Raw genomic sequence first — 14,131 nt, 5'->3', positions numbered from 1 at the left:
ATTGTGAATGGAACAGCACCATCCCTGCACTCCGAGAGTAAACAATGTACAGAAGGGAGATGTCATGCATAAGTAAAACAAACAAATATGCGATTATGGAATTGTGATCCCTGTTAAGATCACAGGGTGATAGAGAATAGCAGGATGGGAAGGGTGAAGAACTCCCTTCAGAGGAGTAATTGGAGAAGTCAGACCTGATGAATGAGGAGTTAGCCACAAGTGAGTGGAAGAGTATCCCAGGGCAGGGGAGGCCCAGGAGCAGGACACAGCCTGGCACACTGAGTGGGTGACAGAAGTCAGGGCGGCCAGACCTGTGACAAGCGAGGGCAGCCTTTATGACATGTGGAAGACCAAGGGGAGGTGTTGGGAGGCTCTTGGGCAAAAGAGTGGCATCATTACCATTTTTAAAGATTACACTCAATACTGGCTGGATAACAATTAAGATTAGAGGGATGGAGAGGAGGGGAATGTTAGCAAAGACCAATAAAGGCGTACAAAGACAGAGAGGGCAGGCAGGGAGATTGCCTGAGGTGGAGAGTGGGAAATCAGGGCTGTACGAAGGTGAGGTCCTCTTGGCAGACAGGGAGGAAGAGGCAGGGGTGTCTGTATTGCTAATTCCCCCCTCTCCTTGGTTTTGCCTTCTGTGCCCTGCACTCACTGGGCCTGGGCATCTTCTGGGTGCAGGGCTCCAAGGGTACAGAAGGGCCCAATACTGGCCTCATGCATAAATTAAGGCAAAGAAGAAGGAAACAACCGATGTCAGTCTGACTTTCAATCAAGGTCTCCCCCCTCCATTAGCCCATACAACTAACTGTTGCTTGCCTCTCTATTAGGGGGTTGGGAATTTTCATTGTTAGTGAGAAACTTCCATTGGAAAATAAATCCAAACTCTAACAACATGGAAATCCTTATGAATTTTTATTTTTTATTTTTTTAATGTTTATTTATTTTTGAGAGAGAGAGAGAGAGCAAGCCGAGGAGGGGCAGAGAGAGAGGGAGACACAGAATCCAAAGCAGACTCCAGGCTCTGAGCTGTCAGCACAGAGCCCGATGAGGGGCTCAAACCCACGGACCGGGAGATCATGACCTAAGCCGAAGTCAGACGCTTAACCGACTGAGCCACCCAGGCGCCCCTGGAAATCCTTATGAACAGGCTGGGGAAGAAAGGAAAGCGCTATTTACTGTGCTGCTTTCCTTTAGTGCTCTGCAGACTTCTCATCCTGCTGCCTTTTGACCCTGACAGTGATCCCCTGAGGTTACAGCCACTTTATACTTGAGGAAGCCAAGACTGGGTGAGGTTAAATGACTTACTCAAGGTCATACAACCAGAAAAAATCAGAGGAAGAATGTGATCAGAACCCATGTCTACTCTGATAAGGGAAGATTGAGAAGAAAAGACAAATAGACAAAGAAATGCAAACCCACAAAATTCACAAAGTTACAAAGCTGAAGCAAGGAGGCCACACTCAGGATGCAGTACATAGCCCCCTGAGGCCCATCTCGAGAGTAGCAGAGCAACGTGAAGCAAGCGTGAAGCGGGCTCCCTGGGGCTGATCACCCATAACAACAGGAACACATCTGAAGTGGGGCCTTGACGGAGTTTCCAACAAGATACTGGAAGCTCAAAAATTCTCCTCTGCGGCCTCAACATAAAACCTCCAGTGCTACAGTTTGCACACCTGAAGCCCAAATGATATGTACGACAAAGTTCCCCTTAGGTTCCTAAACAGGCACCGTAATTCTGTATGCAAGCAGCACATCATTTTTAAGAACGACACTGCAAAGAGATTTTGATGACGTCTTATGTCAAATATTTGTTTTCATCCATATGATCATTAAAGCTTATAAGCCAGATAAATCGTGGGCTAGCTGTTGGGCCCAAACAGCATCGGCTTAATGAAATCAGGCAAAATGTTGGTTTACCAATAGCAATATGTTCACAAGAAAGTGCTCTTTGTTTTTCTTGCCCAGACTACATCTCCCTTTCCAACTAGTTGCATCTGACCGTGGCGCTTCAGTAAATAAGAATCGTTTCAAGAACACACTTCGAGAGCAATCAGTTTGTATTTGAGACTACGCAGCCAGTTCAGCCGCATGTGTTGGTTTCTCTCGAAATCAACCCTACTTCATTGCTTTGCCAGGAGCTTCAAACTCTTAATCTCCTAATTTTTCATGTCATTCTTTTAAAAAAGAAGAGAAAACATGCCCCTGCATACAACATTTTATCCAGCCCCATTCATTCTCTTATTGACCAAATCCATTGCATAGATTTTCTTTCTCTCTGATGTTACATGGCTATATAGGATGTGCTGGCAAGGAGACGCCCCCCCCGTCAGTTCTGCCACAGAAAGAAAGCCCTAGAAAAGCGGGAAATCCATCTCAGCCAGACACACAATAGTGATGAGGCTCTGCAGCCATTTTTCTATGTTCCTTAAGAAATGTTAACGAATTCTTGTTGGTATCCATGAAACACAGCAGTATCCGATAACCAACATAAAATGCTGGGCATTCATGGCTTGCCCACGAGGTCTTTGCTTCTAGAAGTGGTGACATCTCAGACATTAGCTGCCTGAGTAGGAGTGAGTGACAGCCTGAAACTAAGACGTCCAATTTTTTTGGATTGGAAACTAGTCACAAGACAACTTAGAGGGCAGTAGCGAATGTGGGTCATTCATTAAGAAATGATGCATTCTGTGATTTTATTGAATGTGGCATCCAGATGGAACATCTGTTCCCGGGCCACACAGTAAAATGCACCCTTTTTGCCCTGACTGCTCGGAAGACAAGGGTCCTCCTGTTGCATACTGCCACCCCTCATTCTTTTCCTATGGGTTGTATTTCTTGATGATGTATTACTCTGCCGGAAGTGAGTAGTTATCCAGCCAATGCATACCTTCACCCTATAAAAAGAGGACCGCATGCTGGAAGATCGCCAAGGTCATGGCCAATTCTACGGACAGCTGAAAACAGTTAAACTGACTTATACCACCCAGGCAGAAGACAAAATTTCCCTCTGGCTCAGAAATCTGAACTAGACCCAGGCATTCTCTCAGCTTCTCCCTTTCTCCCAAATCAGGTGGCTCACATCTTCCTCACTTCTTCTAGGAGGGAAGGGTGTTTAGGAAACAAAGATGGAGGCATTTGGTCAAAAGGATCAGAAATAATTCTACCATACAGTACAGCTGGCCAAGACCCCAAAGCATTGGCCCCTCCAGTTGTGTAGCATACAGTGTAGACCAGGGTGGATCATTTCTCTGAAGGTTGGGGTCATTCTTCACTGGTATGAGTGGAGATGCGGCTTGGGTTGTCTAGATTTCTTCCTCCATAAACACTTGTCTGCATCCCCGAGAAGTGCTGAGGTTTTAATAAATAAACAAAGTGGGAGTTATTGCATATACTCAGCCAAGCCTTGTTTATGATCAGGCTGTACCAAATACGAATTCAGGCATTCCTGGAAATTTCAAGAATTGACTGTTTTGACTCTATGAATGCTATTATCACATAGCTAAAAAACAAAAACCAAAAGCCTGGAGGGGCCCTGGGTGGCTTAGTCTGTTGATCACCTGACGTTGATTTTGGCTGGGGTCAGGATCTCACTGTTGTGGGATCGGCCTCACATCAGGCTCTGCCCTGGGAGGGTGAAACCTGATTGGGATTTTCTGTCTCTCTTTCTGCACACCCCCCCAAATAAATAAATAAACATTTGAAACAAAAACCTAGAGACAAACATCTTTAAATGTAAATACATAGTGGAGGCATCTGAATCTTTGCTATGTCAGGCCAACTTTAGCATGCTGGTACAGAATTAATAACCAAAATGTTATGATTGTGCTCATGTGCATGAACGCTGAAATGTTGCTACTTTTTGCACTGGGGTGCTATGCTGACCCTGGTCTTTGGATTCCATTAAAGCCTGTGGTCAGCACAGAGGAGGCACTCAGTAAGTACCTGCTGGATAGACATGGCCAGGGTAGGCGTGGCCATTGCTGCCTGCCCTGGACTCTGCAGGTTAGAACCCCTGTCTGTGTATCTTCAAGGCCACTCTGGCTCTGCTTTTCCTCACACTGACTCTGTTCCTCCAGGTGGCTGACTGTAGAGAGAACTCCATGCAGTGTACCTGCTACACAAGGGAAATACAATGTGCTTTTCTGCTATGGCAGCTTCTGAGCTTCTGAGAAGGAGCCATTGTTCCACTACCATCGGGGTTGGAGTTTCTCTTTCAGTCCTGAGACATGAATATCTTTTGGGAAATTAATGAGCCAAGGAGACTGCAATACAAGGGGCACCTGGGTGGCTTAGTTGGTTAAGTGTCCGACTCTTGATTTCGGCTCAGGTCATGATCTCACGGTTCATGAGTTCGAGCCTTGTGTCGGGGTCTGGGCTGACAGTGTGGATCCTGCTTGGGATTCTCTCTCTCCCTCTCTCTCTGCCCTTCCCCTGCACGCGCTCTGTCTCTCTCTCTCTCTCTAAATAAATAAACTGAAAAAAATTTAAGGAGACTGCAATTTAAGACCTTAAAAATGATAATATTCCTTTTCCTTGAATGGCAGATTGAGCCCAGATCAAAATGCAGATTGGTACACCTGAGCACATGTGAGGGGACCTCCAGAAAACAGTGAGGATGAAAATCGTCAGCCACGGTTCAGACCAGTTGGGTCTCCATGAACTTAAATCAGTTTCCCGATTTTCCATTTCAAACTCTGGCACAGTGTTTACCTACCCTAGTCTCCAGGAGACAAGGGACCAGAAAGATTCCTACGATGAAATAGCTTTGGTGATACAGTCTGTTACCCTGTGAGACTTCTCAGGACCTTGACTATAATAATTAGAAGAAGGAAAATATTTTTTAAATCCAAGCACCAATGGAAAACAAGGGTACATATGTATACCATTTACTTCTACTTTTCAAGCAACAAAATATCAAATACGTATGGAGCACCTACCCTGTGCAAGACACCTTGCTTTCAGAAGAAGCTGGCTACATGGCTGCCCAGAAAATCCCCAGACTAATCCCCTAAGTCTGGAGGCTTGAGCTCTGTTGAAGCTTGCTACGTCACCTAAGCAGGAATGGGCACGGGGATAGGCAGATATTTTTACATCATTGTTTAGAAGCCACAAAACTTAAGAGATCTTACCATCTATGAGACTAAAATGTAAATTAAATCGTAAGTAGCTTTGCTTTTATTAAAATTAAAGATCTTAGGATAATTCTGTGAAATAACACGAATTACATTGTGGCAAAATGAGCTTGTAATTTCCTAATAAATGCGATATTCTCTCAAGAACCTATATACATACCATGTGGAGGGCGGGGGGCAAAAGAAGAGGTCCTTGGTAGCAGAAAGGTTGTTGACCTCTGGGTGACTTCTAAGGATCTCCCTGGTTCTAAAATTTCCCAAGTCCTGATAATAAGGGGAATAATAGAATGTATGTTTATATATAACTGTAATATTTTATATACAATTTTTGTGGAGGCTGTTTGCCCTGCAGACAGAAGCTGCCTGCACTGGTACAGCCCAGAGGAGCCTCCCCAAAAGCAACGAGAGGATGGTGTAAAATATAAGCTTTCTCTCCCTGTCTGCCCCGGAAGAGGCCACCTGCTTTCCGGCTCTGGCAGGGACACAGCAGTTCTGATCCGGTCCGTTTCCCTTCTCCTTTCTGTGCCAGTCCTGTTTGGTCCAGAATAGCACCCGGCCCCTCCACCAGAGCGAAAGCACACACCCCAGGCCTGGAAAATCAGATGCTCCCTTTGCTGGCCGTGGTGGTGGCTTCAGAAGGCACAGAACCTGGCTTTCCAGAGAGCTTGCTTTTACTTTTTCCCAGAAATGCCAGGAAACTGGTCTGTATTTCTTTGAGATCAGCAGCTCCATTGTCCACAGCGGCTCTCAGGGCCTTAGGAGAGAGCAGCCAGCAGAGGAATGAGGCAAGGCATCCTGGGCCACTTGTGACACCTAGTGGGCTCAGGAGGGGGGTCCTACGGGGGCCTTCTGAGCGCTGGGTCTGAGCAGCCCTCTTCTGAACCACCCTAGCTGCAGGCTCTGGCTCTGGGGAAAGGCCCCAGTTCCTTACTCAGAATCCAGGTCTTAGGATAAACTTTACATAAGGTTTATTACCAGGAATCGTTAAAAAACAAAACATACCTGTATATATTTCAATACATACATGTGCATACAGGTTTATATGTCCACACATACACAACATATAGTATATGTATGTCCGAGCATATGTACACATATATAATTCATACATATATATATATTTTTAAGTATAACTTCTCCAAAAATGACTAATCATCCACCAGTAGCTCAAGACAGTGCATTTCTGTGTGTGTGTGTGTGTGTGTGTGTGTGTGTGCCTTTTAAATAATATCTATAACCATTTTAATTACTTTATCGGAGATAAAGGCTACAACCAGAAAGCAATTAATAAGCAATGCCTAATAAGTGAAAGAGATACCACAAAATCGACGCACTGATGAAAAGACCACGCACTTGGTTCCTGAAGCAGAAATGTCAGGCCTGCAATCCCGAACCTGAAGCAAGGCTGCTGGGTCCCCACCACAAGCCATCCCCTCCTCCTTCCTAAAGGGGAAAAAAGCCCCTCTGGCTGAGGTCTATCCTCCTGCATGAATCAGGGAGCACTCCCGCCCGGGAAGTCTTCATCACATGGGACACAGGGGCAGGAGCCTGGGTCATAGGTACCACCGCCGAGGTTCTGGAACACACAGATCTATGGTCACCTCACTTTGCAACTTCTCATTATATGAAATAATAAATTTTCCATACCCTTTAAAGCAGTCCAACCAGAGTTGTATCTTATTTGCAGCCAAAATCATCAGAAGTATGACAACACCAATTTACTGTTATGTGCTAGACAGTTTTATTAAGCTGGGCTCCCTACTTTCCAAACCTAAAAAGTATTCCAGTAGTAAATTAGATAGGAGGAAACAGAGTGCTTCTTACATACGTGGTTCCAAAAACAGAAAGTGACAGCTGATGGCCTGGAAGCAAGGAAATAGACTAAATTGTAAAATGAAGAGCAGAAACAAGAAGTTAAAAATGCAAAAGTGTGTCAGAGCAGAGAATGCCACCCACTCAAAAGCCTATAAAAGCATCCTTTTCCTAAAAGATCAATATTGAAAGAACCTGCTTGGAAAAATTTCCATCTAAACCAACAATTCTTTTTAAGTTTTTCTGCTTAAGGGTTGAATCAAACTTATCTGGAAAAAAAAAAAAGAGCTAGTTAGAACCACTAATTCACTGAGAATTTTACACATTTTAGATTTTACCCTACATATGCCAGAAAGCATTGTTCTGAGCCACTAGGAACTCAGAGGCCACATTATAAATAGTGGCTAGGTTCCAATGAAAGTTCACAGAAGCCCATTTGACCCCAAATGGGAACTGTGGTGGCAGGGATTGGAACACAGCGTCTACCCATTAGAAGGTGAAACGTTATCCCGCAGAACAGACCCAGGTCATCTGGCTCAGACCAAGGAAGTACTTCTTAAAACTATGCTACTGGGAGTATGCTGCCCCGTTAGCTGCCTGCCCATCTCTGGGCAATGCAAACTGAGGCTGGCTGGCAGCCTGGGCTGGAGAACAGATACCATATCAGGAGGGAAGCTGGACCTTTAAGATCTCCAATTCTGTTTTCAATTTTCCCATGGCCTTTTGAGCTCTGAGGACTCAGAGAGGTTATGAATGGTGGCTGTTCTGTCCCTATAATTTTCTCAGTCAGCACAGACCTCCATCAGTGAAGCACCTGACACCAGGCATGGTTCCACAGGTGGTCCCTCCTCGCTGTGTCACTGCTGGTACCAGTCTCCTCACTGCCCATCCTGCTGCTGTCTAAAATCCCCAAGCAAAGGATCAAAGATGTCACCACTTGTGAGAGCAGGAGTGGGCAGGACACCTTGATGGCCATGGTGGGGTGATGAGATGTGTACACAATTACTAGCTCCTCTGGCATAGTCTTGGAGCTTGACTCTGATATCTTCCCTTCTCCAAAACCTGGGTCAGCTATGCCTTTGTCCACGAAGACTTCTCTAAGAGTCTTCCTGGTTGAAAGAACATTTCAGCAGGTTCTTACATCTCTTGTCTAGTACCTCTTCCACTCTGCATTATATTATAGTTATTTGTGGGCAGATCTTATCTCCCCTACTAGGCCGTAAGACCCTATAACCAGGATCCACGAAATCCAGAAGAAATTAGCTCTCTCTCCATCTAGGAGCTGACAGTTTAGCTGAAGCAATTGGACAATGCCCCAAGGATGGGTTTTGAAAGTAGCAGCTTTCATTCAACGCTAATTCATTCATAAGCAGCAGGCATTTACAGGGTGTCTGATGTGTGTCGATTGTGTGTTGGACATTGAATTGGATTCTTGAGGAGGGCATAAGGTGAACAAATGTTATACAAAGACTTTACCCTCTAGAACCCACCATCTAATAACGAAGGCCGTCACCTTCTCTGATCCTCAACATCAACTCAGAGGCAGAACTTGGAATCAGGACATGGCTGGTCACCCGAAAGAGATGTAACTCTATAACTGATCACCTGGAGAAAGAGCGGCAAATTGCTATTTTATTCCACTTCGGACATTCCAACAAGTCTGAGGGTATGCTGACTTTATCTAAGTCTATAGAAATAAGGTAAGGACAAACCACAGGAAGTGTCATTGTCCCTGCCCATGGAGGGATTGGAGAGAGAAGGCTGGCACTAGAGGTGTGGGTAGAAAGTATGAGGAAAAGCATACAGTGTGCTTTATCTTACAGAGGACACGAACACAGAGTGTGGAGCCAAGCTGCCCAGCTCGGAATCCCAGCTTGGCCGTTTACTAGCTGTGTGACCTTGGACAGTTGCTTAACCTTTCTGTGTCTGTTTCCTCACTTGTGAAATGGGAATAGTGATAATACCTTTCTCATACAGTTATGGTGAGGATTTAGAGAGTTAATGCAGGTAAAGCATTCAGAATGGTGTCAATAGTGTGAGTTGTTACATTATTACGATGACTGCGCCGTAGCCTGGCCTGAGAGCAGCTCAGAATTTGGGCGGGACAATCTCACCTCTACCAGTAAGGTCAGTCTCTTCACTGTGGAGACACAAAGCCAGGTTCTCAGCTCCCGTGACCAACACTTCCCAGAGAATGTCAGCTGTTAACCTGGGGACTAAATGAATTTCCAGATCCTTCCAGTCTCAGCAGAAAGGCTTCACCAGACACTTGCATGTAATATTCCCAATGGAGCAGAAAATGTGGAGATCCTCCTCCTGGACATTCTCTCTTGCCTCAGTGTAAGCCTAGTTATCCAAAGAAGACTCTCACAGTGACATCCCTCCGTCCCCAAACACCTCAAGACTACAGCCAGTCTTCATTGGTTCGGTGTTAGTTATGGCCCTCATCCCTGGACCTGAGTCCCCGCATCAGCCTTCTGATGGCATTTAGTCCATATTTCCCTGCGAATTCCATGATCCTCATAAAACCCAGACTTACTTTGTCATTGTGTCATTTCTCTGCTCAACTGTGTCCGGTGAGGAGATACAGATGAAAACAAAAATGGCATAGAATTGACCTGCCATCAGGATAATGATTAGAATTGAATTCTGATAATATCAAGTACGAAAGGTAGAGTCTGGGGAAAGGACATTTTCACACTTGCTGCTGGGACTATCCATTAGTACCGTCATTTAGGAAGGCCACTGGGCAGTGTGGGCTATTGAAAATACACATACTCTCTGACCCAGCAACTACAAGGCTCCAAATTTACCTGAGGGACTTCCTGTGAGAATGAAGGAGGCATATCAAGGACTTTCTTGAGTCTCGTCCTTTGGAATAGAGAAAAAACTCAGAGGAGCTAAATGTTCATCAATAGGGAAATGGCTAAACTGTGACATATTCTGGAATACTGGAATACTATGTACTGGAATACTATGCAGCATGAAAAACATGAGATGTCTCTAGATTTACTGGTATAGAAAGATGTTACAGTATGTTATGGGATAAACCATGCCCTGCCCCCCAAATTGGACTGTTGAAAATCCAACTGCTAGCACCTCAGAATGTGACTGTATTTGGAGATGGGGCCTTTAAAAGATGTAATTAAGGTAAAACAAGGTCTTTAGGGTAAGTCCTAATCCAATATGACTGGTATCCTTGTAAAAAGAGATTAAGACACAGACACACAGAGGGAAGTCCATGTGAAGATAACAGGGAGGATGCAGGCATCTACAAGACAAGGAGAGAGGTCTCATAAGACACCAACCCTGCCAATACCTTGATTCTGCATTTCTAGCTTCCAGAATTGTGAGAAAACACATTTCTATTGCTTAAGCCACCCAGTTTGTGGTTTGTTGTTGCAGGAGTTGGATTAGCAAACTAATACATAATATTAGATATTTTCTATGGGTATGGATAGATGTGGGTAATATCTAGAAAATAGAATGGAAAAGGGTCCACCCTACTCTGATAACAATGGTTACCTTTGGGAAAAGTTGGGATTGAGATTGGGAGTAGTGGTTAAAAAGATTGTAGCCTTAAAAATAAGGTTTTAATTTTTACCATGAGAAAGTACTCAAATATTATTTGTACATCAGTTAAAAAAAAACCCTCTTTCACGGCACTCCGTTAAATACAGTATGCAATATATTTCACGCCCTAGATGCAACAGTCTTTAGAACTTCCTTCCATGCCCACTCCCATCCCCCACCCCTCACGCACCTGTTTGCCACACCAGACTATCCCATCCCTCTGAAGCCTCTGTGCCTCTTTCTATCCCGTCTGCCTAGAATGCCTTCTCTACCTTTTTAAGCCTGGGTGGCTTATTTTCACCCTTCAGAACCTAGCTCCAATGTCACCCACTTTATAAATATGTCAACAAAAGTCTTACTCATCAGATTTTCCAGAGCTATACTTCTCTGTTCTTATTCGTGTGTTCGCAGCACCTATCAGTGCTTATAGGCAAATGCTCAATAAATGGTTCTAAATTCACAGATGATAGGAATGTTTTCTGGCAGGTTGTTTTTTCAATCCAGGGTATCCCAAAGGCACAGCATTTCATTCTGTGTGCGTTAACAGACTCTCTAGAGACTAACACTGCAAACATGACATGAGCGAGGCCCAGCCTTTAACTGTTTCTTTAATACAACAGGGATAACTAGATTTCTGCGCCGGCCAAGCCCCATTTGCTTTCAATTCTAGTGAAATCAGCTGAGAATGTATTGCAATTTATTTTATTCAAGTTCTGTGCCCATAAAGGTCTGCAATTACTTAACACACAATAGGCCCAAATCAAAAATGCTTATTGACCTCTGACTTGGAGGCTCTGATAATGCAGGTCTTACCTCTTCATCGGCTTGGGCGAACATTCTCTCTCCAGATTGGAGGATGTGTGTTTCACATGCATTGCATTGTAGGAAGTGTGAGTATAGTCATTTTCATCACTGTAGTCTGGACCAAGTAACGTCCGGGCCCACGTTCCCATGTCATAAGGAGGAAGGGTTCCTCCAAATTCAGAGGGCAAAAATTCAGGGTGGATTAGCTGGTGAAGGCTGTTTAGATTATTTCCATGCAGGAAAATCTGCAAAGGAAAAAAACAACTATCAACAAAAAAAAACCCAAACCTACGAGCCACTATTTAGCCTAAAACACAATTTAGCGATGACAAATTGGATGCGCTGCTGGTGATCATGGTGTTTAAAGAGGCATTCAATTTTGTGTCTGCAGCTTAATCTTCGTAAAATGTTAATTTATTGCTCAGAAAAGGGGCTGAATTAATAGTCCTTAAAAAATGAAGTTTATGAACAAATTGGGTCTTATTTGGCCATGGCCCAAATTTACACATACAGTAATCTCCTAATTATCCCTGCTGATAAAAAGGCTATGACGTAGACCACGCAAACCCCCAATCATGCTTCACATGCATCCCCACATTGTTCTCTTCCTTCCACTCCCCCCCAGTGCTTTCTGCCCTCTGTACCCCGCCCCCATCTCACCATCCTTCCCAAACCTTCACCAAGTGGCAGCCTCTTCTTCATTCTGTCCCAGAGGCACCCGCACACTCTGGTTCTCCTCCTCGCTTCCCCCAATTAACTAGTATCTGCTGACTCCTATTTTCTCTGATCTGTTCATTTATGTCTTGCTTCCCCACAGGAAGAGAAGAATCCTCGGGAAAAGGGGTGATGTTTTCTTACTCTATTAATACGTTCCTAGCTCCCAGGGTGGTGTGGACACGAGGTAAAAGCCTCATCAATCCTTAGGCAGTGGAACTGAAAACTGTGGCCTGAGAACTTATGGGTATTTTTGCAGCCATCTTCCATTTGTGTGTGAATTGAGGGCTGACACGCACATAAATTTGCATCTTCTGAACATATAGTGGATGGTGACGGAAACTGGCGGAGCAGGGGAGAAAACATCCCCAGATCACAATTATTTTCAGACAAATCCACAAAGTGGATAAGCCACTAGTTGATAATTACCATTTCCTACAATTTAGGAATTCACTCCCGAAAGTCTACTCAAAGCGCACCTGTGGAGTGATCTCGGTTCCCACACTTCGTGTTGCAAACTCAATGCACCTGAGTTAGGCAAGTGTAGGACCACTGATTATATTCACATAGGTGTACGCATGCATACCAGTTAGCCTTTCTGTAATATAAAGGTGACTTTTAAAATATTTAAATATAGGGGCGCCTGGGTGGCTCAGTCGGTTAAGCGGCCGACTTCGGCTCAGGTCATGATCTTGCGGTCCGTGAGTTCGAGCCCCGCGTCAGGCTCTGTGCTGATGGCTCAGAGCCTGGAGCCTGTTTCAGATTCTGTGTCTCCCTCTCTCTGACCCTCCCCTGTTCATGCTCTGTTTCTCTCTGTCTCAAAAATAAATAAACATTAAAAAAATTTTTTTAAATATTTAAATATAGCATAATATACCATAAAAGTATTATCAATTATGCCATATACTATATTAAAATATACCACGTAACGGACACATACACTTACTACCTTGCTCTGTTACATTCATTTCAATTTATGATATAATGGCATCATTTAGAAAGGAAAGGGACAAGAAGCTAAGTGCTAAGATTCTTCAGAAGAATATGGCAGCACTTCAGAAAACAATGTACATTTTCGGACAGTGGATTTCAATTTTAATAAGAATGATGGTTTTTGAAAAAATTCCCATGTTCTGGCTTTTGCAAAACACTTTTCAGGAGGAGCTAAAGTATCTGAAGCATGGAAAAGCAGAGCTAAATGTTAGCTCCGGTTTTTAGAGCAAATATTCATACCCACCCACCTAACACCTCCAGTTCTTTTGTTTGTTTGTTTTTGAATTCTTTATACTTTCAATTTTATTTGTGATATTCATTTGTTTCAAGTTTTAAAAATTAAATTCCAGTTAGTTATCATATAGTGTAGTATTAGTTTCAGGAGTAGAATTTAGCGATTCATCACTTACATACAACCCTCAGAGCTTATCACAAGTGCCCTCCTTAATACCCACACCCATTTAGCCCCTCCCTCACCCACCTCCCCTCCAGTAACCCTAGCGTTTGTTCTCTATAGTTAAAAGTCTGTTCGGGTGCCTGGGTGGCTCAGTTGGTTAAGCGTCCGACTCTTGATTTGGGCTCAGGTCATGATCTCACAGTTCATGAGACGGAGCCCTGAGTCGGGCTCTGTGTTGACAGAGCAAAGCCTGCCTGGGATCCTCTGTCCCTCTGTCTCTGCCCCTCCCCTGTGTACGCGTGCACTCTATCTCTCAAGATAAATAAACATTTAAAAAAGGAGTCTGTTTTATAGTTTTCCTCTCACTCCTTTCCCCCATCCTCATCTATTTTATTTCTTAAATTCCACATCCAAGTGAAATCGTATGGTATTTGTCCTTCTCCTGACTGACTTATTTAGCGTAGCGTTATACACTCTAGCTCCATTCACGTCATTGCAAATGGCAAGATTCCATTCTTTTTACGGCTGAGAAATATTCTATTGTATATATATACCACAACTCCTGTATCCATTCATTAATCGATGGACATTTGGGCTCTTCCCATAATTTGGCTATTGTTGATACTGCTGCTATAAACATCGGGGTGCACGAGTCCCTTCGAATCGGTATTTTTGTATCCTTTGGGTAAATACCTAGCAG

General features: G+C 44.0%; 1 protein-coding gene across 2 annotated transcripts in view; it reads right to left on the bottom strand.

The window, feature by feature from the left end:
* The window catches only part of CLVS1 (clavesin 1), a 181,636-nt gene that overhangs the window by 19,061 nt on the left and 148,444 nt on the right, over positions 1-14,131 (bottom strand). For both annotated transcript variants that reach the window (XR_007148471.1, XM_047841785.1), the window contains exon 5: positions 11,337-11,572. Coding sequence is in view for 1 of the 2 variants with exons in the window: in XM_047841785.1 (XP_047697741.1) it covers positions 11,337-11,572 (236 nt within the window). In the remaining variant the exon portion in view is untranslated. The remainder of the gene's footprint in view (positions 1-11,336; positions 11,573-14,131) is intronic.

This window comes from Prionailurus viverrinus, chromosome F2 (genome assembly GCF_022837055.1).
Source record: "Prionailurus viverrinus isolate Anna chromosome F2, UM_Priviv_1.0, whole genome shotgun sequence".
Classification (NCBI taxonomy): Eukaryota; Metazoa; Chordata; class Mammalia; order Carnivora; family Felidae; genus Prionailurus; species Prionailurus viverrinus.
This window is presented reverse-complemented; position numbering and strand designations above follow the sequence as displayed.